Source organism: Chrysochloris asiatica, unplaced genomic scaffold (assembly GCF_000296735.1).
Source record: "Chrysochloris asiatica unplaced genomic scaffold, ChrAsi1.0 scaffold00050, whole genome shotgun sequence".
NCBI lineage: Eukaryota > Metazoa > Chordata > Mammalia > Afrosoricida > Chrysochloridae > Chrysochloris > Chrysochloris asiatica.
Window position 1 is genome coordinate 15,817,578 of NW_006408568.1, and position 26,259 is coordinate 15,843,836.

The window sequence follows — 26,259 nt, forward strand, 5'->3', positions numbered from 1 at the left end:
ATGGACTGCCAGAAGAATAAACAAATTTGTATTGGAAGAAGTACAGTTAGAATACTCCTTAAGAACCAGAGGGCAAGGCTTCATATCTTATACGTCTGACATGTTATCAGGAGTTACCAGTTTCTGGAGAACAGTATCATGCTTGGCAAAGTGAAGGTCAGCAAAAATAGGAAGACACCTAAAGATATGGACCGGCACAGAGACAGCAGAAATGCGCTCAAGTATAACCACCATTGTGAGGGTGTTTCAGAACCAGACAGTGTTTTGTTCTGTTGTGCATAGGGTAACTATGAGTCGGAACCAACTCAATAGCATCTAAAATAAAAATAAACCCAAACCGAAAAGTTGATTTTGGTTCTGTTCACAAAAATATACAGTTCTATGAATTATCTGTATTCTAGCTGTTGTTGTTGTTAAGTGCCGTGGAGTCGGTTCCGACTCATAGCAACCCTGCACAGGGTTTCTGAGGCTGTAAATCTTTACGGGAACAGAAGGCCTCATCTTTCTCCCGCGGAAACCGCTGGTAGTTTCAAACTGCTGACCTTGCGGTTCACAGCCCGATTCGTAACCAGTACGCTACCAGAGCTCCTTTTTATTTACTAGTAAGTAAATAAAAATAAATAAATAAAAGAACAACTTAACCATCATTGAAAAAAAACAAGCCTAAATTCTTTTTATTATACCTTTGGGGACAAAGCTATTCTGTAGTTATTCTTTTGTGAAAAAAACAAAACAAAAATGAACATCCATAAAAGAAATAAAGGGTGTGATTCATATTAAAAAGCAAATGCATAAGTTTGTCCTTGTAATACCCAAGACCTCAAATACTAGTGCAAGTGACTCATATTACAGACTGTCCTGGGTTACGATCAAGGTCAGTTCCTGTGTCGTTAAGTCATAGCAGGTACATATGGTCCTTTTTTAGCATGATTTTGAGCCTGAAGCTTTTCCAATGATTTGAAAATTGCAGATGCAGTAAGTGAAGTGACGGTGATGCAGAATTTGTTGCGTAGGGATTGGTTCCACCATTTCCATAGGAGGACAAATTTATGTAATATTAAAGTACAAGTAGGAGTTGTCTGTGTAGTTTAGATATTTATAACCTGGGAGCCCCCTGTAATTTAATTGTGACAAGATTTCACGATCGTAGTTATAAAAAAGACCGCTGTGTTCCAAACATAATTATCACGCCAGCACTTCGTTTCATGAAATTATTTGTGAAGATGAGAGCCTCTGAATGAATTTATATTTGATTAGTTTCACTTATTTAAGATTTGTTTAAATAAAAACTGAGAAATGCTGAATTCTTATACTTGTGGCCACTTTACTGGATACCTAGTTCTTCAGAATTATAACTGTTGTATACATACCTTCCAGGTGAAGCCACAGTAACCTCCCCTTCACGCTGACGATGGAGGCCACGCAGAGTTCTCCTGGGTTCCTGGGATTGACAGCCTCGAGTTTCATGTTCTTTGTGAAACCCCGACTGAATGATGTCTGAAAGAGAAATAAAACTAAGTCTGAGCATGGTATTCTGCAGCCATAGGACTGGACAGGGGAAGAAACAAATACATATATACACATGCATGCACACATTTCTTATTTATAAGGAAGATAGTCTTGTTTATATGCTCAGTTTTGCCACTATTCACAAGGGAGAACATGATTTTCCTTCCAATCTACCTATCTTTAAACAAATCTAAAAAAAAAAAACCCTACAGCCATTGAATCAATTTCAACCCATATGTGTATCTCAAAAAAACAGAACTACGGTTGGTTTACAATTATTGTTGTGCGCTGTCGAGTCAGTTCTGACTCATAGCAATTCTGTATAGGATTTCCAAGTTTGTAAATCTTTACAGGAGCAGAAAGCCCCATCTTTCTCCTGCGGAGCAACTGGGGGCATATATCACACTATGCCACAAGAACTCTTTGGTATATAATTTGTTACTGCTGTTAGGGTCCATCGAGTTGGTTCCGACTCACAGTGACTCTGTATGTGATTTGTGAGGAGTAGCTGGTAGGTTTGAACCACCAACCTTGTGATTCAAATGAACCTTGCGGTCCAGTGCTTTATTCTAAAATGTCACACCAGGATTCCTGGTATACAATAGGTGCCTAATAATATTTGTTAAATGACTGAGAGAATGAATATATGAATGAATCCAAAGTCTCCGTTTTCAGTTCCATATACACTTACATTATACACACACACATATATATAATGTATACAACAAATGTATGTATATTTCTATATACACTGAAAGAAAAATCATTTCCTCTACTTTCCTTGATATTCCTCAATAGAATCACATTTGGGCATATTTGAAGGAATTAACATTGGCAGATATCTGTCATCATTTCCCCTCAACCTGAAAATAATGTTTTTCGCATAGAGCAGGTTTGCTGGTTTCCTTTTGCCTCTTTCTTTTTTTAACCTTTTAAAAAATTATTATTCCTTTTAAAATTGAATCTTAAATTTACATTTAGTAAAATTCATTATTTTTAGTGTCCAGTTCGATGAAGGTAGGTAGGTTAAATAAATGACTATAATTGAGTAGTATATAGACATTTAACCATACCCAAAATCTAGATACAGAACACCTCCTTCACGCTTAAGAATATACTTACAATGGTCCTTGATAATCACATCCTCCCAACTCTCGATCCCTGCCAATCACTCATCTTTTTAATATAGTGCTTCCTATAATTCTATCATTCCCATTATGTCATATAAATGGAAGAGTAAAATATGTATCTTTTTGACTCTAGCTTCTTTTGTTGAGCATAATACATCTGAGCTTTATCTATGTCAATGAATGTATCAGTAGTTTGCTCTATTTTGTTGGTGAATCCTAGTGTGACGCCAAAGGATACGCATTCGACTTCAATGTTGGTTTGAAACGCAAGGTCAGCAGTTCAAACTCACCAATCGCTCCATGGAAACCCTATACCGGGTTGCTATGAGTCAGAACCAATTTGATGGCATTAATAATAACAACAAGTATATAGACGGGAGTCCTAGTGTGACAATCAATATAGGATAAGCACTTGACGGCATGGTCGGTTTGAACTGCATGACTGACAGCTCAAACTCACCAACCACTCCTCGGAAACCCTCTACAGGGTCAGTATGTGTCAGAACCAACTCCACGGCACTTAACAACAACACCATATAAACAAGGAGTACTGGTGTGACGCTGTAAGATAAAGCATTGAATCGCGAGGTAGGTTTGAACCGCAAGGTCAGCAGTTTAAACTTATCATTGGCTCCTTGGAAATCCTATACAGGGTTGTTATAAGTCGGAACCGACTCGATGGTACTTAACAACAACAGATAAATGAAGAAGCCCTGGTAACATAGGGGATTATGAGTTGGGTTGCTAACCACAAGGTCAGCTGTTCGAATCTACCAGTAGCTTAGGAGGAAACAGATGAGACTTTCTGCTCCCGTAAACACTTACAGTCTTAGAAATCGTATATAGTAGAGTCACTATGAGTCAGAACCGACTCCATAGCACACAACCACTACCACCACCAGTATCTAGATATACCATAATTTGCCTATCCATTCACCAACTGAAGAAGATTTAAATTGTTTCCAGTTTGAGTGATCATGAATTAAGCCAATATAAATAAAACATTCAGGCAAAAATTTTTGTGTAAATGTAAGTTTTCATTTCTCTAGATATGGGATTGCTGGATAATATGGTAAGTGTATGTTTAACTTTGTAAGAAACTGCTAGACTGATTTCAAAAGTGATGACACCATTCTGCATTCCCAACAGCAATGTATGCAAGTTTCAAGTATTGTGCATTCTCTCCAGTACTTGGTATTAGTCAGTTTTACTTTAGTAATGGACACCTGATGTGGCACTGTGGGATCAGCGCTGGACTTCTAGCTGGAAGGTTGGTGGTTCAAAACCCCCAGCTTCTTGGAAACCCTATACAGGATCCCTCTGAGTTGGAATTGATCAGATGGCACTTAGCAACAACAACATGTATGTAGGAGTATCTCCTTGTGGTTATAATTTGCATTTTCCATAATAACTAAAAGTATTGAACAACTTTTAATGTATTTCTTTGTTATCCATATTTCTTCTTTACTAAGCGTTTGCTTCTGTTATTTTTCTCTTTATGTTCGATTTTCAACAGTTTACTATGCTGGGTTTCTATGTATTTAAACTACTTGAGGTTCACTGAGACTTCTGAATCTGTACAGTTTAGGTCTTTAAGCTACTTTGGTTAATATTTTTTTTTTGCAACAGTCTTTCTTTCCAGTTCTTCCATGTCTTCAATACACACTCTTTTGTCCCTAAGGTCCCTGAAGTTCTGTTCAGCATTTCCCCCACAATCTATTTTTCTCTCTGTTCTTCAGTTTGAGTAATTTCTATCTTAAATTCACTGACTCTTTGTTCTATCATCTCTATTCTGCTATTAAGTCCTTCTAGTGAATTTGCTTAGGAGCTCTGGTAGTGTAGTGGTTACAAGTCGGGCTGCTAACCTCAAGGTCAGCAATCTGAAACTACTAGCTGGTCCGCAGGAGAAAGATGACGGTTTCAGTTCCAGTAAAGATTTACAGCCGTGGAAACCCTGTACAGTGTTGCTATGAGTCGGAACTGACTCCATGGCACACAACCACCACTACCACCATCACCAGTGAATTTGCTTATTTCAGACATGGTAGTTCTCAGTTCTAGAATTTGTCTTTTATCATTGTTACTTCTCTTCTGGAATTTTCTTTCTTCCTATTCAGGAAATTTACATTCACATCAATGACTCAAATTTTAGGATATAGCAGAATCTCCTGGACAGTCTTGAAAAAGCTGATTAACCTGGATCAATATGGGTTTGTTCTCTGTAGATTAACGTTTCTACTGAGAATGCGTCATGTTTTCCTATTTCTTCATATGTTGAGAAATTTCGGAGTGTAACCTGGATGCTTTTAATGTTTTTGTGGAATCTTGGGATTTAGTTTTATTCCTCCCAATTGTTTTTGATTTTATTTCGTTTTATCAAGAAATTAACTTGTTAAGATTCAAAGTATAAACTAATTCTTGGGCAACAGTCCCATCTCAGCTTAGTTATGGGGCTGCCTGGCACATGCATGTGCATGGGAATCTGTAGTTCCCTTCTGTAGTGCTTGCCTGTCTGAGGTTCCCCTTACTTCCCAGTGGCTCTGGTTGCCTACTCTCAGTTTTCTAGCTCATCAGACCAGAAAGACTGAAAAATTTCAGTCACTGTTTGAGTCGTCCCATGAGGTGAGGTGTCAACTGTGACACCTAAGGCTGTTGTTGTTAAGGGATGTCCAGTTGGTTCCGACCCTGTATAGGGTTTCTGAGACTGTCAGTTTTTACAGGAAAGCCTCACCTATCTCACGCAGAACCGCTAGTAGTTTTGAACTGCTGACCTTGAGGTTAACAGCCCAACTCAAAACCACTACGCTACCAGAGCTAGAAGCCTGAAAAATAAAACAAGGAACCCTGGACAATCACTCCATGCTTACTTTGTTCCGAGGGTCTGTTCCCCTCCAGAATCTGCCATCATTTGTTCATTCTCCAATGCCCCCAGAAAATCCTTTTTCAAATTCTGTCTATATTTACAGTTTTTATCTATGGGAGGACCAGCTCAATTCAAACTTAATTAAAACTAGAGGCAACCTCCACCCAACATCACTTTCAAACAGTAAGTTAGAAGACAAGTTACAATACTTATATAAATATATGAGGGGGCTTCAAAAAGTTTCTGGAAAAAGGAAATTAAAAGATAATGGAATTTTTACATGGATTTAAAAAAAAATTATTTATTTTAGGTTTAAAATTTTTTTTATTTGTGAATTTTTGAAGCCCCCTTGTATATTATTGTTAAGTACCTTGGAGTCAGTTCTGACTCATAGTGACCCTGCACAGGGTTTCTGAGGCTGCAAATCTTTAGAGGAGCAGAAAGCCTCATCTTTCTCCCACGAACAGCTGGTAGTTTCAAACTGCCAACATTGAGGTTAGCAGCCTGATTCGTAACCACTATACTACCAGAGCTCCTTTGTACACTATAGTGATACAAATATATTTATAAATACACAAATGTATCTATATTATATAAATATACAAATTGAGATTTAAAATGTTCCTGGCACCGTGGGCTAATTAATGTGCTGGACTGCAAAGTTGGTTTGAACCACAAAGCCAGTGGTTCAAGCATACCAGCCACTCCTTGGAAATCCTATACAGGGTCGATATGGGTCAGAAACGACTCGATGGCACTTAACAACAACAATAAGTCCGTGGGAGTCCTGGTGTGGGCCTGTAGGGTACGCATTTGGTCAGTCTGGATCGCAATGCCAATGGTTCAAACTCACACGCCACTCCTCGGAAACCCAATACACGGTTGGAACCCACTCAGTGGCACTTAGCAACAGTAAGTAACTAAGGAACCCTGTTGGCACGGTGGTTTAAAGACCTTGGTTATTAACAGAAAGGCCAATGCTTGAAGTCCACCAGCTGCACCATGGAAGAAAGATGTGGTAGTCTGCTGACATAAAGATTACAGCCTTAAAAACAGTATGACGGAGTTCTACTCCATCCTGTCGGGTCAGCCGGTAGGAGTAGGAATCAACTTGACTACAGTGGGTGTTTGAATTGACCAGCTTCTCCTCAGAAACCCTATTCAGGGTTGCCATGAGTCAGAACCAACTCATCGGCACCTAACAACAATAATAACAATATCTTTATGTAATACAGAAAAAGAAACTCAGCAGGAATCTACATGTCTTTTTATATATGTTGAAAATTGCAATTATGCTTATATGTAATCAGAGCAGAAATATTCAATACATATTAAGAAATCAATTTCCTCTTTTCCTTTATGGTACTTAGGAAATAGGAATGAAAATATAATAGGTGTGTTATTTTTCTGCAAGCCATCCAGCTTCATCCACACATATTATGTATTGAGTTTTCTTCTGACCATACAACTTGATTGGCTGCCTGAAAAACCTCTAAGTGCGTTAAAGTGCATTTTATCCTACTTAATAAGGGAAAGCTACAACCACATAACCTATTTTCGCTTCAGCTCACTGCTTGAGGGTAATTTATAAAAGATCAATAAGAAAACTGTTACCTGTGAGTTTATTTTACTAAGCATTTGGCTGTGTCAATCCATTTCATAACTGCCTTTGATTGTTAAACTTCCCTGGGGAAACGTCTTCCATGTATCTATTTCCACACTAGCTCTCCCCTGCTACACAGGAGATGTGTGATTAAAACATGAATTCATAATAAGCATTCCATTAAAGAGCACTTGTAGCAAACTAACAAATTCAGCAAAGTACCAGTAATGCAATGCGTGTGCCAATGGGCAGATAACAATCCTGTCTATTCAATAAAAGAGAGCCTGAAACAAAAGGGGGCATGTGTATAACAAACGAATTCCTAATGAATACACCAGCAAACTCATTAAAGCAAATTTAATCTTGATAGATAAATTCTGAAAGCTCAGAGGCTACCTGGGGATGTGGCTATTTGCTTCACTATTAAGACGCATTTGGACCAAACTGCTGGAAGAATGTGAAAAGAGGACAGAGAAAATGACACTTTAGTGGGGCTATGGTTGTCATAGAACCACTTTGCTTCCTAAATACAGAACTAAGAGGAGGAGATGTGAGAATTTTCTGCCTAAGGCTAGAGTTAGGGAAAGAATATTACTCTTGTTCGGTAAAAAGCACAACCTCACATTCATGTGACAATGCTTCCATGGACCTAAATGAAAATCACCGAGGCAAATAAATTCTATGACAGCAATATAACCAAATGGACTCCTGGTGTGGCCCTGTAGGATCAGCCCTGGATTCTGAACCATGAGGTCAGCAGTTCAAACCCACCAGCTGCTCCTTGCAAACCCTATACTGGGTTGCTATGAGTCGGAACCAACTCAGCAACACTTAACAACAAAAATGTCTATATCATGAAAAGTCAAGTAAGAATCCATTGTATGTAATAGGCTTTAAGAGCTAACCTGCTGCTCCCCTCATGATGGCATGAGTATACACTGCATTCTGTTCTTTAATGATTGTTGTTGTTTAGGTGCCATTGAGTCGGTGCCAACTCATAGTGACCTTATGCACAGCAGAACGAAACACTGCCTGATCCTGGGCCAACCTCACAATTGTTGCCATGCTTGAGCCCACTGATGCTGCCGCTTGGCCAATCCATCTCGCTGGAGTCTTCCTCTTTTTTCCTGACCCTCCACCTTACCAAACATGATATCCTTCTCCAGTGACTGGTCCCTCCTGACAATATGTCCAAAGTATGAGAGACCAAGTTTGGCCATCCTGGCCTCCAAGGAGTACTCTGGTTGCACTTCTTCCAAAACAGATTTGTTGGTTCTTTTGTGAGCCCATGGCACTTTCAATATTCTCCTCCAACACCATAACTCAAAAGCATCATTCCTTCTATGGTCTTCCTTATTCACTGTCCAGCTTTCACATTCATATGAGGTTACTGAAAATACCATGGCTTGGGTCAGGCGCACCTTAGTCCTCAAACTGACATCTTTGGCTCTTCAGCACTTTAAAAAGTTCCTGTGCAGCAGATTTGCCTAATGCAATATGTCCTTTGATTTCTTGACTGCTGCTTCCGTGAGTGTTGATAGTTGATCCAAGAAGAATGAAGTCCTTGACAACTTCAATCTTTTCTCCGTGGATAAGAATGTTGTTTATTGGTCCAGTGGTCAGGATTTTTGTTTTCTTTACATTGATATGCAATTCATACTGAAGGCTGTGGTCTTTGATCTTAATCAGTAAATATTTTATGATCTCTTCACTTTCAGCAAGCAAGGTTGTATCATCTGCATATCGCAGGTTGTTGTATGAAAGGAGAGAAGGTTAGCACTCTCCCTTGACAAGGATGGAAGAGGTCCTTGGGCCTTACAACACGAATGAGTTAAGACATCGCCACCTACTTTGTGGTATCTTTAATGAAACAGAGTAACTATTCTTGTGCAAACCAATGGAAAGCATTTTTTTTCCATTTATTGTACAAGAATAGTTACCCCTGTAATTCATTATAGACTCCTGAATTTCCAACTCTGCCGATGATTCATTTCTATATTTGTAAGTATCAGCACACCTCATTCTCCAAATTCTGATTTTTATTAAGGCTCAGCACTGAGATTCTCTTTACTAAGCCAATCCTTCCCACGCCTCATTTCTGAGACTCTGTTATCCCTGCAGCACAGAATCAGCAGCAATTGAAGCCCATGCACAGAAAACAAGGATTTGACTTGGGAGCATTTTGCACTATTGTAACTATAAGCCCCAATTAAAGGATTGGATTTTTTCATCCCTTAAGGAATTAATTTCCATAACTAAATGTATGTTCAACAAACTCATTCTTAAAATGAGGCTATTTTGTATCCCTTTCTCATAGTTCCTAGGAATAATGAAGTTTAAATGAATAATTGACTAAAGTACATTTTGCAATCACTGGATATAATTATGCAAGTACATATGTACAGACATACATACACACTGCTATTTTATGTATCACAAAAATCCTATTACTGTACCATCAAGGTCTATTTGAGTAAGAGTCAGTGAAAATGAGGAAAACTCTGAATGAGATGGACTAACACAGTGTCTAAACAATGGGCTCAAGCACAGGACTGACTGCAAGCATGAAGCGCCAGCAGCATTTTGCTCTGTTGTACATAGGGTCACCATGAGCCAGACCCAACTCCTTTAAAGGCGCCTAACAACAACTAGAAGCTTAAAGTAAGCAACAAGACAAAATTATTTGGCTGGCAACTTATACAGCACCTAAAGAAATGAAGATCGTATTTTAGGAACATACCATAGGAGCAGAGAATCTCTTTTCATGGACTTATCAATATTATGTATGGTTGTTGTTAAATACAGTCAAGTCAGCTCCGACTCAAAGTGACCTTGTATAGAGTTACCAAGGAGCGGCTCAAAGGTTTGAACCACCAAACTTGAGGTTCAAAAGAACTTTTCAGTTCAGTGCATTATCCTGTAGCACCATACTAAGCCTCCTGTTAGTATTATACTCCATAGCAAATGTATATCTCGTGATGGCACAGATGGCAAGCTCTCCACCAAAATGTTTCTTCCTTCTTCCACAGTATACAGTATTGTTGCTGAGTGCTGTCTAGTTGGTTCCAACTCATAGCAACCCTATATACGGTTTCCAAGGAATGGTTGGTGAGCTTGAACTGCCAACAATGAGGTTCAAACCCACCTCGCACATTAACCCGCAGTGCCACACCAGAACTCCACAGTATAGAACAGTAGCTAGGAAACAATGGCCCATGCAGAATACATTTCCTAGCCTTACTTAGAGCATGGCATGATTGGTTCTCACCAATGGAAGGTGTCTAAAGTTTTTTTCTCCTTGATTTCTTTTCCTAGATTCAGACGATGAAACCGAATACAAATATGGCCCTAGTATCTGATTCACCATCATGAGATGAGAACTACCTCATCTGTGGCCCTTCCATAAGTGAGAAATAAACTTACAACCTATTTGAGCCCTTGCATGCAAATTAATTTGATTCGTTACTACTGTAACAAATTATTAGCAACACCCAAACTAATGTACAAGCTGAGAAAAAGACTTTTCATGATCCTACAGTGTAGTGGTTACGGATCGGGCTGCAAACCTGAAGGTCAGCGGTATGAAACTACCAACTGTTGCACGGGACAAAGAAGAGGCTTTCTTCTCCCATAAAGATTTACAGTCTCGGAAACCCTGTACAGGGTCGCTATGGGTCGGACCCGACTCGATGGCACTTAACAACAACAACAACAACAAACTAAATCTGTGAAATATGAACAGCCTTAGAGTATGTCGGTTACAGAGAAAACGAAGGGCTATTACACAAAATCCATTCCCATAATCTATTTCAAAGAAATATAAAATAGTATCTTTCCATGAAAAATAATACCTTTCCACGTAAATTCTGAGAAATGAATGAAGGGGAAGGATAAACATTTTGCCTTCAAATTGAATTGCTGAGGTTGAAAGAATAGTAAGAGGTGGGAAAGATGGGCTTCTCTGGGGGTAAATTTGAAACACTGATGAAGAGACTTGAGAAACAATTATCTATATATTCTAAACTCAACTAAATAAAGATGCTACCCAAGTGATTTCTTCTTTGCAGTTTTTTGAAGTTAGGAGTGTTTTGTTGTTGCTGCTGTTATGAGCTGGGCTGGTCCAGTAAAGATTAACAGCCTTGGAAACCCTATACAGGGTCACTATGAGTCGGAACCGACTCCACAATATATATATATACACACACACACACATGCGTACATGGAGTCCTGGTGTGGCACTGTGGGTTAATGCGCCAGACTGAAAAGCCATTTGAACTGCAAGGTCGGCAGTTCAAGCTCATAAACTGCTCCTCGGAAACCCTATATAGTGTCGCTATGGGACGGAATTGACTTGACGGCACTTAACAACAACACACACACACACACATACATATATTGTTGTCAAGTGCTGTTGAGTTGCTTCCGACTCATAGAAACCCTGTATAGGGTTTCCGAGGAGCAGCTGGTTAGTTTGAACCTTGTGGTTTAAACCGACATTTCAGTCCAGTATATTATCCCACAGCACCACACTAAGACTCCATATATATACATGTAAGCTCTGGTATGGCGCTGTAGGCTAACACTGGACTGCCATAACGTCGGTTTGAACCACAAGGTCAATGGTTCAAACTCACCAGCTGCTCCTTGGAAACCCAATACAGTATCACTATGGGTCAAAACCGACTCAACGGCACTTAACTATAACATAGATGCGTACAAAGTAATCTAAAAGGAATTTCTTCAGTATATTTTTGACCCAAATCCCTCAATTTATTTTCTCCATCTCATCATAAATTCTACAACTACAAATTCACTTAACATGGGAATTTTAGTTACTAAATCTCATATTTGTAGACATACTACAGATATCATTAAAGAACCTCAAGACATTGGAAATCTTCTACCTCCATTTGTATACCCTGAGCACAAAACAGGAATAATTTCCAACAATTAAGCTCAGTTTATCCAAATTTGTTGCTGCTCTTCTTTTAAAGGATGGGGAACATAACCAAGAAGACAATAGTACTCCTCTGGTCCCATTCTTACCCGAGGCTCGTCCATCACCCTACAGAGATGTTCCTCTAACATTCCATATCAAAACCGATAATTTCCTTCCAACAAGAGGATAAGAAGCCTCAGAGTTTTGAAACACTACACATTCTTTCTAACTAATTTTGAAGACTCAGAAGGGAGATTCTTCATGTTGTTTCACCACCTGCCCTTCCCGCCCCCCCCCTCCAAAGCCACTCTTCCAGCTGAAAGCCTACCTCCCCAAACCAAGTTTCTTCTGAACATTTTGAAACAAATAAAGCAAAACACGTCTTAAACAAGGCAATACAAGTTTCTTTACAATTAATATAATCCTCTGCTTTAAGAGTAGCTCCTCTGGAACTGTTTTGGTTCATATCCATGCAATAATATAGAAGAATAGAAGAATTTTCCTTAAGGCACCTCAGACTGGCAATGAGGTATGAGGTATGTAACAGTACAAAAGGTACTGAATCAAAGAGCAAGACATCTGGGTTTTAGACCCAGCATGGTGTTGTAGGATAAGCACTAGACTGCAAACCACAGGATCAGCAGTTCAAATCCACTAGCTGACTCTCTGAAACCCTGCACAGGGTTGCTATGAATCGACTCGATGACACTTAACAACAGCTACTAGGAACTGATAGGTCAAGGTGAAAAATAAATGAATTCATATGTGTCTGGTTTTCTTCATCCACAAATTCCTAAGTCCACCCTAGCTGTAGCATGCTTGACATTGAGTCATCATTACTAATTATTTAACTGTGCTACTAAGGCATTTTACCTCTTCTCCACTGTGGCTAATTCTCTGCCCTTCTCTAAGGAGAAAGGTGTGACAAGGCTGGATGAGCAGAATTATGCAACAAGGCATTCCCCTTGAACATTCCTCAACTGAATATATGAAGACGATATAAATCCCTTCAACAGAAAGGTACTGTTTGTTTTGACAGAACAAAGGAGTCAAGATCCCCTTTGTGCCACTATTTCCCTGGATGCTACTTCATATATTTTTGTGAGAAGACAAAAATCTCATCAAGATCATGGCAAGGGTGGGGAGAAACTAATGTTGTTGTTTTTTTTTTAAAGAATAACAAACCATTTTCTGATATAACATGGAATTTGGGCATTCTTTACGCTTGGGTATCTGTACATATAAAATTTTCCCATTTAGAAGTTATCCTGATATAGACATTTCCAGGCTGGGTCAAGCTCCATGCTGTTTTGGACCTATATTTGACTCTTTTAAACCCAGTCCTCAAGTCTTTCAATGGAGAGTCAGTTTATTAATTTGAACATTTGATTGTGGTTTAAAGAGTACATTAGTTTCCCATTCAAAAATGTATGTGTATTTTGCTTCCCGATACTAGTTGCAATCTCCTCAGTGGAACAGCATTCTTCTCGTTTCCTCTCTAGGTTCCCAGTTTTATGCCCTTCTTTCTTACCCTTTTGTTGTATTTTTGGAAAAATACTCTTTTCGTCTTATGTGGCTGACTGTTCTGAAGAGCATGTTCCCCATGGGTGTTGCTGTTCACTCTATAAGTTTATCTGTGGTTTGGCTGACAGGCGATCCTAGGGCGTGGGTTCAGTTCCAAGTTTGAATGGAATCTACGGACCACAGGCTTGGGGGTTTCCCCATATAGTCTTAAGGGTTCCACCACACAGTGAGCCATTTAAAATCTACTCAAGTTGCCCTGGTAGTGACTTACGTGTTGTGCTGCAAACCACAAAGTCAGTAATTCCAATCTACCATTCACTCCACAGAAAAAAGATGAAGCTTTGTACTCCATGTGGCATTGAAGGATAAGCAATGGACCACAAGGTCGGTTTTGAAGAGAGAAAAGATGTGGCTTTCTGCTCCTGTAAAGATCTATAGCCTCAGAAACTCTATACAGAGTTACTATGAGTCAGAACCAACTCGATGGCTCACCACCACCAATATCAAGATATAATCATTTCTTTTTGATTACCTTTCATAGACCACAAGCAATTACTCTGTCCCTTGAATTCTTCCATTTCTTTGACCACTCTGCTGTTATTAAGTGCTGTCCAGTCGCTTCTGACTCATAGCGACACTGTATAGGGCTTCCAAGAATCAGCTGGTGGGTTTAAACCACCAATCTTGTGGTTAGCAGCCCAATGCTTATCCTACAGTGCCACCCAGGACTCCCTGACCATTCTAACAGTTTAGATTTCCGTTCTTCTCTTAGAGACCTCTACTCACACTTTATCACTTAAAATTCTTTCTCTTTGAGCTGAAAATGAACTCTCTTTCTTCGTAAAACAGTTTGCAACAGTTCAGAAAATAACTGCTTCATAAAAACAAATTGCTATGGATTGTTTAATAGAGAAAACAGGGGTCAATTATACTCACAGCCAATCATCAACAGAGACAGAACAAATACTAAGACTTAGCAGATGCCAGGAAAACGTGTTTTAAACCCAGAAGGAAAATAGCAAAGGGGAGAAGGAAGTAAAAGACTTTTTAAAAAAATTCCCCAAATTTAAGACCAGGGAGACTTCTGAAACACAACCACTAGAGTTATTTAAGCTTTTATTAGTGATTATTCTGAACGAAGTTCCTACTGTAACAGGTTCAAAGGGGACAATTTCCTCATAATACAAATTAATTGACATAAAATAGCTCTACTTGCAAACATTACTACTGTGTAAATGGACAGTACTTTTGAAAAACAACTTGGCAATAAATATATTGATACCCTTTGTCGTAACACTTTTGCTTCCGGGAACTTATTCCAGAAAACTAATACTAAACCTGAAAAAGTGTTATGCATCAAGATACTCATGGTATTATATCTTGACATCCAATAAGAGGGCATGATATGAGACTTTACACATGGAAAGTCTGTATTAAAAAAAAAAAACAAAGAAAAAGGGAAAAATTTTGTCGTGAGTTTAGATGAAAAGATTGCTACAAACATACAGATTTCTCAGGTCTACACAAAAATAGACAAAGCAAATAGCTAGAAAAAAATGTAAGAAAAACGTAATAGTTGCTATTGTTCTTAAGTGCCATGGAGTCGACTCTGACTCATAGCTACCCTGCATAGGGTTTCTGAGAAGCAGCTGGTGGGTTTGAACTGCTGACTTTGTGGTTCTCAGCCTAGTGCTGATCCTACAGCGCCATACCAGAAGTCCTAGTAAACATCAAAGTAATGGTTTTGGTTGTGAAACGCATGGTTATTTTTTTCTCCCTACTAACTTCCATATTTTTCAAGTGTTCAACAATAATCACAAATACTTCAATAATAAAAATTACTTGAAAACAAGGTAGTTTGGCTCCATTGTAAAAGATAATCAAGTCACTGGTTAATCAATTGTTTATCCAGTGTTGTAGAATGTACCATGCTTGCCCCTCAAAAGCCACCCTCCTGGGTCTGGGTTGCTGAACAGAATCCTAATTTTATCTAGTTCTAGAGGAAATCAGTGGAGTCCTGGTGTGACTCTGTGGATTAATGCACTGGACTGCAAAATCTCAAGGTCAGTGGTTCAAACTCAACAGCAGCTCCTCAGAAACCCTATACAAAAGAGGAAATCAGACTCTCCTCAGCCCCAGGAAGTGTATCTTGACTACCCTAAGCGAATCATAGTGGTCTCATATCGTTTGGCTGAGGCGTTTAATGAAGGTGGGAATAAGAGCTTACAAAAAAAAAAGATAACATTGTTTTCCTCTAATAAATAGGACTGTGGCGCTGTGAGTTAATGAACCAGACTGCAAAATTGTTTGAACTGTACGGTCAATGGTTCAAGCTCACCAGCCACTCCTCGGAAACCCTATACAGAGTTGCTATGGGTTGGAACCGACTGGATGGCACTTAACAACAACCACTACAATTAAAGGGTATCCTGGTGTGGCACTGTAGGATATACACTGAACTGCAAACCACAATGTCTGTGGTTCAAACTTACTAGCTGCTCCTTGGGAACCCTATACTCCATGGCACTTAACAACAACAGAAAGAGATATCTGTGGCTGGATATGGAAAAAATGTACAATAAAAAATACTAAAAATAGAGAAAGAATATCACACTTGACATTTACATGACTGACAAAGAAAAGAAAAAATAAGAATCCAATTGGGAAATAGGTTCAAGTATAATTAGAAAAAATATTACAGATGATATTTTGCCTGTGTGTATCAAAATCTTTTATAAGGAGTCTACCCTTCAACTACAGAGTACTGGTATGGCACTGCAGAATAAGCACTGGACTACTAACCTCAAGGTTGATAGTTCAAACCCACCAGTTTCCTTGTTAGAAATTCTGTACATGGTCACTGAGTTAGAACCAACTAGATAGCACTTTACAACCTAGCCATTTGTTCATTTATATACTCATTCAAAAATATCTGAGGGCATTTTATAAGCTAGGTTTTATTACAATATTCATTGCCTTCTATTTGATGCCAATTCATGGTGGTGGCGGTGGTGGTGGTTGAATCCAACTCATAGTGATCCTGTATAGGGTTTCTGAGGCTATAAATCTTTACAGGAGCAAAAAGCGTCATCTTTCTCCCACGGAGCACTTGGTGGACTTGAATTGCTAACCTTATGGTTAGCAGCCCAACATGTAACCCACTACGCTACCAGAGTATCGTCATAGAGAACCTATAAAGCAGGTAAAACTGCCCCACACGGTTTCCTTTATGGAAACAAACTGTCACATCTTTCTCCTAAAGAGAAGCTTGTAGGTTCCCACCCCTGACCTCTCAATGGCAACTGAGCGGGACTCCTCCTGTATCCCTTGTTAGGTGCTGCTGAGTCAGTTCTGACTTATAGCAGCCCTACGCACAACAGAACAAAACACTTCCGGGTCCTCTGCCATCCTCACAATTGCTATGTTTGAACCCATTGTTGCTGCTACATTGTCAATTGTTATACTACAGCCAATTCCCAGATTACAAACAAGTTCCATTCCTAATTCTGTCTTGAAGTTGAATGTGTATGTGAGTTGGAACAGTTAGGTATGGCTCCTATCTACATCAGTTAGTCAAATGGTTTGTCTTAGTACATGATGTTGTTGTTGTTAAGTGTCATCAGGTCAGTTCCAACTCATAGCAACCATGTAGAGGGTTCCCAAAGAGCGGCTGGTGAGCTTGGACCACCGAGCTGTGGTTCAAGCCGACCTTACAGTCCAGTGCATTAACCCACAGTGCCACACCAGGACTCCACAGAAGCCCTCAATCAAAGGGGAGAATGTGAGCAAAGACTTGGAGAAGTTGAGGAAATTAGCTGTGCCGTTCTCTGGGAAATAGGTGAGGGCAATGGAACAAGTTCCAGGATCAGCAAGGAGGCCTGTGGGCTAGAAGACAATGAGCAAAGGAAAGAGCAGTACTACTCTAAGTGTATTATGCAGTAGCCTATGGAAATAATAGGACAACTATGCAAACATTTGATTTTTAACTGCAGGACTGAAAACAACAAACATGAACACTGGGAACTGCTCAAATTATTTGCATACATGATTCTGGACTCTACAGTCATTTAAAGCAGTAGATATCTCGGCATGCTATGTCTTAAAAGGCGACAAAAGCAGTTTACAAAATAATGTACACAAAATAATCTGATATAAAAGTTATATATCCAAGAAAATAGAAATCTGAAAGAATAAATCCCCAAAGTTTTTGTTTGTCTTTTTCCAGGACCAGGTTATTATAAGTAATATATTTTAAACTTTTGTGTTTTTTCTAATGTTGAAAGAATGGTTACGTGTTGTCTTTAGTTAAAAATGTTTTTAATTCTTAAAAAAGTGAAGTTTTATGAAGTAATAACACTTTCAAAGTAAAGAATGCATTTATTCAGCAACTATTCATTCTAGAGAGTCCTGGTGTGACGCTGCAAGTTAATGCACTAGGCTGCAAGGTCGGCAGTTCAAGCTCACCAGCTGCTTCTACAGAGTCACTATGAGTCAGAACAGACTAGATGGCAGTTAACAATAACTAGTCACTCTAAGTTTGTCAGACTCAGGTTAGTTACTGGTAAGACATCTCAGCTTTCATGTGGTCCCATAGGCTCTGGGGAGTCACAGACACAGCCCGAAGATTATAACATGGTGATGAGGTAAAAGCAAAAATGGAGAGGAACATGGAGAATTTGTGGGGAAAAGCCCTGAAGAATCTCAGCATACAGGCCTGAGCCCCACACAGCAGTCTAACAGAGCTGAATCTGTGCACTATGATTATGTCCTCAATGACTCACTCTGGAGCACCAGGGAGAGAATCTTAACCTCAGAAAATGTTTGCAATGTTAAAGTGTGATAATATCTTGAGTAAATAGCAAGCTTATTTAACTTGTAGTTCAACCTCTTTCAAAAGGAAAAGTGATACAATAATCTTCAAAGATCAGTAAATATCAAGATTAGATATAGGGATGAAAAACAACTAGAGAGAAACCACTTTATAAGAACAGGTTCTTGATCCTTTCCCAGAAAACCCTGTGAATCATTACAGTAGCGCCAATGGACACTGTTTCTAATGAACCGCTCTTTTGATTAAGGAGCCCAGAGAGATAGTGCAGTGGTTAAGCACTCAGCACTAATCAGAGGTCAGTGGTTTGAACCCACCAGCCTGTTTGTAGGATAAGGATGTGGCAGTCTGTTTCCATAAAGATTTACAACCTTGGAAACCTCATGAGCAGATCTACTCTATCCTACAGGGCCGCTAGATGTTAGAACTGACTTCAAAGCAATGAGTTTGGTTTTCTTGGTTTACTCTTTTTATTGAAAGATCACCTCTCTCCTTCCAAACTTCTATTGTTTTCAACATTACCAACATTTCTGGAACACTTACTAAGGCTATGTACTAGTACATGTACTCCTCACAATCTCCTGAGGTAACTATGATATGGAGTCCTGGTGTGGTGCCGTAGGGTAAGAACTCAACAGGCAAGGTCGGTTTCAATAGTAAGGTCAGTGGTTCAAACTCACCAGCCACTCCTCAGAAACCTTATACAGGTTTGCTATAAATAATAACCAACTCAAAGGCACTTAAAAAAAATTTTTTTTTACAAATGAGGAAGCACATCACTCAGACATTAGGTGGTAGAATGGGTCCTAGGAGCCACGTAGTCTGTTCCTTAACAAATATTTCTCAACATTTTCTACATTTGTTTCATGAAGCAGTTTCTGTATGGTGTGGGGTTGTGGGTTAAAGTGCCAGACTGCAAAGTCATTCAAATTGCAAGGTTGGCAGTTCAAGCTCACCAGCTGCTCCTCGGAAACCGTACACTGGGTTGCTATGGGTTGGAACAGACTCGACGGCACTTAGCAACAACAATAACAAGCAGGAAGGCAAAACCATTCATAATTGATTAAAGCATAGTGGGTTAATGCTCTGGACTGCAAAGTTGGAGGCTCAAGATCACCAGTCGTTCCTTAGAAACCCTATATACTATGAGTCGGAACTGACTTGATGCCACATAACAATAATTACTCCATGCTGTTTGCTAAAAACTACAATCTTAAAATTTGCCAGCTACATCCATCTTTTCAGTTAATTATGTACAATTTTAAACTTTCCCCATACACAAGAGCATTCATAACTGGTTAAGACATAGTGGGTTAATGTGCTGGACTGCAAAGTCAGTTTAAACCACAAAGTCGGTGGTTCAAACTCACCAGTCGCTCCTTGGAAGCCCTATGCTATGAGTCGGAACGGACTCGACGGCACTTAACAACAACAACATACCACATTTTATCAGGAGCCTTGGTGGCACAGTGAGTAGGGGCTGGGCTGCAAACTATCAAGAGTTTGGACCCACCAACCACTCTTCGAAAGAAAGATGAGGCAGTTTGCTTTCATCGAGACTTGTAGCCTTGGAAATCCTATGGCACAATCTACTCTGTCCTAGTGGGTTGTAAGGAGTCATAATAGATTCACTGGCAATGATCTCTTGGTTTTGGTTGATTTTGTTGTTAGGACCATCAAGTTGGTTCTGACTCATAACAACCCTGTACAGATAGGGTTTCGATAGAGTGGCTCTTGGATTTCAACCACCAACCTTGTGCTTCAGTCAAGTGCTTATCCTATGCCTCCACACCAGGAGTCCACTCATCTTTAAAACTTACATATTAATTTCCAGTTGAGTCTTTGCTTTTATGTTTATGGAATCACGTGCTAATCTGAGTTATAAACATAATGTTAGGAGATGCTCGGATGCCACCAGGATAGATTCTAATATCACATAAATATCAACTGACAAGAGTAAAATGTTATTAAAGATCCTGAAGTAAGAGGTAAGTAACCAAGAAGAGTTGATAGTTTTTAATAATAAAGAGTTTTATTCCCCACCTCTTCTTAATAGAAAATGACTCTTTGGCTCAAGAATGGATGAAGGAAGCTAGAAATAGATCATTCTTCTAAGTCCAACAATAACACAGCCGGACCATATAGACTCCCCCCAGATGCCAGAGAAAACATAATAATAATAATTTCAATTAGCTATATAGCCAAATTTGAAAGAGAAGAAAATTGTCCAGGTGCCAAAAACCCAAAGGGCCCTCAACACTAGTGCTGAGAAGTCCAACAAATGAAACAGGGTCAGAGGTGATCCTGGGCTCACAGGAAGTGAGCAGGATCTCCTATGTAATATACAACTTCATCAGGTTGTCCAGTCTGTGAAGATGGAACTAGACAAAGTTGGCCCACTGGGACACAGAAACAGCGAGGATGGCTGCTACCTGTCCAGGTCTCCCTTAGAGGAAGTGGAAAGAAGAGATAAATGGCACATGTAGGTATGGGATCTCACATGATGATTCTGTATGGCATAGACTGAAGACTTAATATAAGATTCAGTCATTAATCCCTTAAAAATCATATCATTCTGTTGTTGTAGTAGTATCTACTAGGCATTATTTTAAATAAATGAAAGAGATTAAAAAAAAAAAATCCTTGACTCTAAGGGGCTTACTTCCTAGTGTGCAGAGAGAGACAGCAACAAATTAATCCTCTAGGACTTATGGGGGAAAAAAACAACAATAAAGCACATACAGAGGACTACTGGACAGAAGCTAATATAACATTACCTACAGAGGAACTGCTGAAATCTAGGAGACATGGAACTTCCAGATAAATAACAACCATCAATGAAAATTAATCCACAATGAAAAATCACAAACCACATAAGGAAAGAAATCAACATGAGGGAGAGTCAGACAACATGGACTTTAAGCAAAATGCTTTGCTAAGTATAAAGAGAATAATCATGAGGAAATTTAAGGACTCTCAATCTAAATACTCTAACATACAACTAACTCCAAATGCAAAAACCATGTTGACAAATCCTCAATCTCAGAATGACAGTTTAACATAGCTTCCTGAAATTTAGAGAGCAAACAGATAAAAATATTGAATAAACAGCTAATAGTTTGAACTAACAGAATGGTGGAGATCTGGTGTGGCACTGTAAGATAAGCATTGGACTGCTAATCATAAGGTTGATGGTTCAAACCCACCAGATGCTCCTTAGAAACCCTATCCAGGGATGGTATGAATCAGAACCAAGTAGATGGCTTCTAACAACAACAGAATGATACGGCAATAAAATTTAAAACACAGCTGAAAGAGATAATTTTGTAAGTATATATGGAATTCCAAAACTCTCTTAAACAAACATGATAACCATGACCAAATTCATGATTACTTAAGGAAATAAAAAAATATAGTCAAACTAACAACTAAAATAGTACCTGTTCCAAATGACCTTGCAGTCTACCACTTATCCCAAAATGCCATACTAAGATTCCATACATATATATTGTTGTTGCTGTTGTTAAGTGCCAACAAGTCGGTTCTGACCCATAGTGAGCCTGTACAGGGTTTCCATGGGGTGGCTGGTGAGTTTGAACTGCTGACCATGTTCATATCAACTTTGCAGTCCAGTGCATTAACCCACAGTGCCACACCAGGACTCCCATGTGTTAGGTATTAGATAATACATCTATCTGGTTGTAAAGGTTTAGAAATTACAAAGGTATAGAAAATTATTCTGTGAAAGTTTTTCATTTACCCTTATCTGCATCTGTCCTGCTCTCCACTACCACACACAGCACAGAGCTAATCACTTTTATTAGTTTCTTATGCAACCTTCCAGAGTTTCTTTATAGAAATACAAGTAAATATTTCTCTTTCCTCACAGAAAAATGTATTATACTCTATCGACTGATCTGTATCACTCAGAATGTCTTAGGAAGCTTTTCATATCAGTACACACTGATTTTCTTTGTTCCTTTTAACAACTGTATAGATTTCATTAAATAGATGAGGAGGCTTCAAAAAGTTCATGGGAAAATGGACTTAAAAAGAAAATGGATTTTTTCCATAAACTTTGCAAAACCCACTCATATATTCAAGCTATTTAATCAGCTCCCCTACTGATAGATGGAGTCCTGGTGTGGCGCTGTCAGATAAAGCATTTGGCTTGGTGGTTCAAACTCACCAGCCGCTCCTTGGAAACCCTATACAGGGTCGCTATGAGTTGAAACCAACTCAATGGTTCCTCACAACAACAACTGATAGGCACTTGAATTTTTCCCAATGTTTTGTTATCATACATAATGCTGCACAAAAAGAGAGAACACAACAGAACTTCCATATATGTTGTTTATCTTTATGGTATATGTTCAGGATAAATTTCCAGAAGTGGAACTACGGAGTCAATGGATCAACGTTGCTGTTGTTATGTGCCGTCCAGTCGGTTCCAATTCATAGTGACCCTGTATAGGGTTTCCAAGGTTTTTAAAACTTTGCAGGATCAGAAAGCCCCATCTTTCTCCTGAGGAGTGGCTGGTGGGCTCAACCTTGTGATTCAAAGTCCACTGTTTATCACATGATAAATTTACAGAAGTGGAACTACAGAGTTAAGGGTCAACACATTTATAATTTTAGTAAATATTGCCAAACTGCCCTTGGTTTAGGTCGTATCTACCTACATTCTCACCACGGATATAGGAGAATCCTTGTTCTTCCATAAGTCTCATCTAAACTCATTTTTCCTTTTCTTTAACTTTTGGACTTCTAGCTCATCTGATACCAAGTGATATTTCAAATTCCTGTGTTATCTGAGGTTCTCTTAAAATCTACCCTTTTCCTTAAATTTATTTTTAATAATCTCTTTCTAGTTTTCTCTTCTGCTACCCCTTTTTAACTAAGTTCTCATATTTTCACCTCTCACCTTGCCCCTGCATAAGTTATAGGAACAACAAACCATACAACTTAATTGCAAACACTATTGTCATTAAGTGCCGTTGAGTTGGTTAGAAACTCGGATATCCTGTACAGGGTTTCTGAGGAGAGGCTGGTGAGTATGAACTGATGGCCTTGCAGTCCAGTACTTATCCTACAGCACCACAGCAGGACTCCAATTATAAGCATGTTGTTAAGTGTTATAGAATTGGTTCTGACTCATAGCGACCCTGTACAGGATTTCCAAGAAGCAGCTGGTATGTTTGAACTGCCGACCTTTGTGGCTCAAATAGACCTTATAGTTGAGTGCTTATCCTACAGTGCCACACCAGGGCTTCAATTACAAGTATTTAAAATTTAATAATGGGTTATCAGCTTCCAGTTTAAAATTATTTCAATGTCATCTGTCTCCAGATTTAATTATTTTAACATATTATGGTATCTAATTATTGAATATCTGGGATCAATGTGGGCTCTTGGGAAAATTTGACTTAAAAGTTTAAGGAAATGCCTCATTAGCATTTTGTTGCATTTTAAACGCATTTCACAGATACTTTGAAGCTTTTAACTGCAACCAGTCAGCAATACTGCACCCTATCCATAATGGCTGGTGGGGAAGGACCATTTACAAAAGTTGACGGAGAAGTTCCTGGTTACACATCCCAGTAATTGATGGAGCTGTAACTAACTTCTATATCAAGCTAACTACAAAGCAGGCTGCGTTCCCCACTACACCTCCAGGGCTCACAATACAGACTTCTCCAGATTAACAAAAGCATTACTTCAATGACAGTAAAACACCCTCCTCCCAAGACACCCAGACCCTGCCAAATGTCACAGAATAGTCACCTTTGGGAGGTGTGAGATTAACTCCATTTTTAAGGCACCATTGTACTGGCAAAATCCCCAAAGAATCCACATGACACAGCATTGAGAGTTTACTAGGCTCTGGTCTCAGATCGTCAAGAGTCACTTGAAAAAAATGATTGTTAAAAACCTGGAAGAAAAAAAAAAATAGAGAGGCATGGGTGAACACCTTCACATTAGAAATAATGCTAGCATCAAATACTGGCACAGCTTCCAAAGGCAATAAACACACTTCAAAAATGATTTGAGCATAAACTAGTAGGTATTTCCATGCATATTAAAATTAACCCAGCTGCTAAAAATTACAGTTGAACATTATAGTCATATTAATGGAAAATTAAATGAATAACGACAATCTAGATGAAAACCAAGACGGGCACTGAAAAGTCAATCTGAAATACTGGTTCCCACCCTTGACGGAGTATTTTAATACTCTTCAGGATCTAGCTGAATCTCATTTTTCTTGTCTTATATCATGCATCACATCTCTCCAATTTAAATGGCCTAAAAATGCCAATTCTGCAGCCCAACCGACAATCATTCACCACCCTCATTCAGAGATCTTGCAGGTTGGGATGGCCCAATACCACTTTGGTCTATGAAAACATTATGCGTTTTTCAAGATGCCTTTCAAATGTCAATGCTTCTGCAAAGTTTCCCCAATGTGCTGTTCATACTAAAGGAAGGGCTCCCCGTTCTGTGCTCCCTAACTACTATATTTCTATATTGAAAATTCTCATTCTTTTGTGAAGTGATAACACACCTGTCTCCCCCAATAAAGCCTAAGTTCTCTGAGGACAAAAAAAGAAAACACACAACTTACAGGCATAGATTCTGACTCACGACAACCCCATGTGGTACATAGGGTTTTCTTGGTGGTAATCTTAACAGAAACTGATTGCTAGGCTTGTCTTCCATGGTGCCAATGGGTGGCCTTGAACAACCTACCTTTAAGAGAGCAGTCAAACCCAAATCATTTGTACTACAGAGGGACCTTCTCTGAGGACAAGGGCCACTTTTAAAATTCACTGGTGTATTTCTACAATGCATAGAAAATGCTTCATAAATAATAATTCAAGAAATGTCCACTACATATAAGAAAAGCCTCAATGAAAAAACAGGAATAGGCATGCTGATGGACAAAAGAGAAGGGAAAGACCAAATGGACTTGCCAACACTGAAAAAAAATGCACAATGGATTTAAAGAACCTTGTAGAAACCAACAGCACTTAACAATAGCAACAACAGCCACGCAGAAACCAAATCAGAAAATACACCGCATTTTCCCAGCTCACCAGACACAAGTCAGTTTTTGGAACCATAACATTTTTACTTAACTATGACTACTAGCTCCATCATTTGAGAATTACTTATTGGAAGCAGCATAGCTGAAGGTTCGGCAGGAGAATGAACTCAACTTCTGTTGTTCTTTATGTCGATTCCAGTAAACAACTATAAAGCCCTGAGGTTTGTCTTTGAAATGAAACGCTAAGAAGCAAAGAGGACCTTTCCTAATATGGTCTACCCTGACAACCCTAACTAAATCATAGCCTCTCCCCATATCCCTCCACTCTCCCCTTCCCTGAATCAACAAGCTATATTGATATGCTAATTAACTGTTTATTGTCCAGCTAAGGAGACCTGGTGTGTAGTGGTTACAAATCCGGCTGCTAATCTCATGGTCAGCAGTTCGAAACTACCAGATGTTCTGCTGGAGAAAGATGAGGCTTTCTGCTCCCATAAAGATTCACAGCCTCAGAAACCCTATACAGGGTCGCTATGAGTCGGAACCGACTCCACGGCACATAACAACAACAAACAAGGAGGCCTGGTGTGGTGCTGTAGGATAAGCCCTGGACCACAACAAGGTTGGTCTGAACACAAATCATCAGTTCAAACCCATCAGCTGCCCTTTGGAAACCCTATATTGGGTTGCTACTGAGTCAGAACTGACTCGACAGCAATTAACAACATTTCCCATGGAAATCTAGGCGCCGTAAGAGCTTATATTTCATATTGTGTTATGTTATATTCCGTGTTGTGTTCTATACGTTATATTCC

The 26,259-nt window shown here is 39.1% G+C and overlaps 1 protein-coding gene across 1 annotated transcript in view; it reads right to left on the bottom strand.

Moving 5' to 3' along the window:
- SFMBT2 (Scm-like with four mbt domains 2) overlaps nucleotides 1–26,259 on the bottom strand; it is a 293,191-nt gene that overhangs the window by 82,809 nt on the left and 184,123 nt on the right. The window contains exons 8-10 of the mRNA XM_006862794.1: nucleotides 24,155–24,328; nucleotides 21,396–21,464; nucleotides 1,371–1,497 (exon numbers count right to left, since the gene is read on the bottom strand). Of these exons, the coding sequence (XP_006862856.1) occupies nucleotides 1,371–1,497; nucleotides 21,396–21,464; nucleotides 24,155–24,328 (370 nt within the window). The remainder of the gene's footprint in view (nucleotides 1–1,370; nucleotides 1,498–21,395; nucleotides 21,465–24,154; nucleotides 24,329–26,259) is intronic.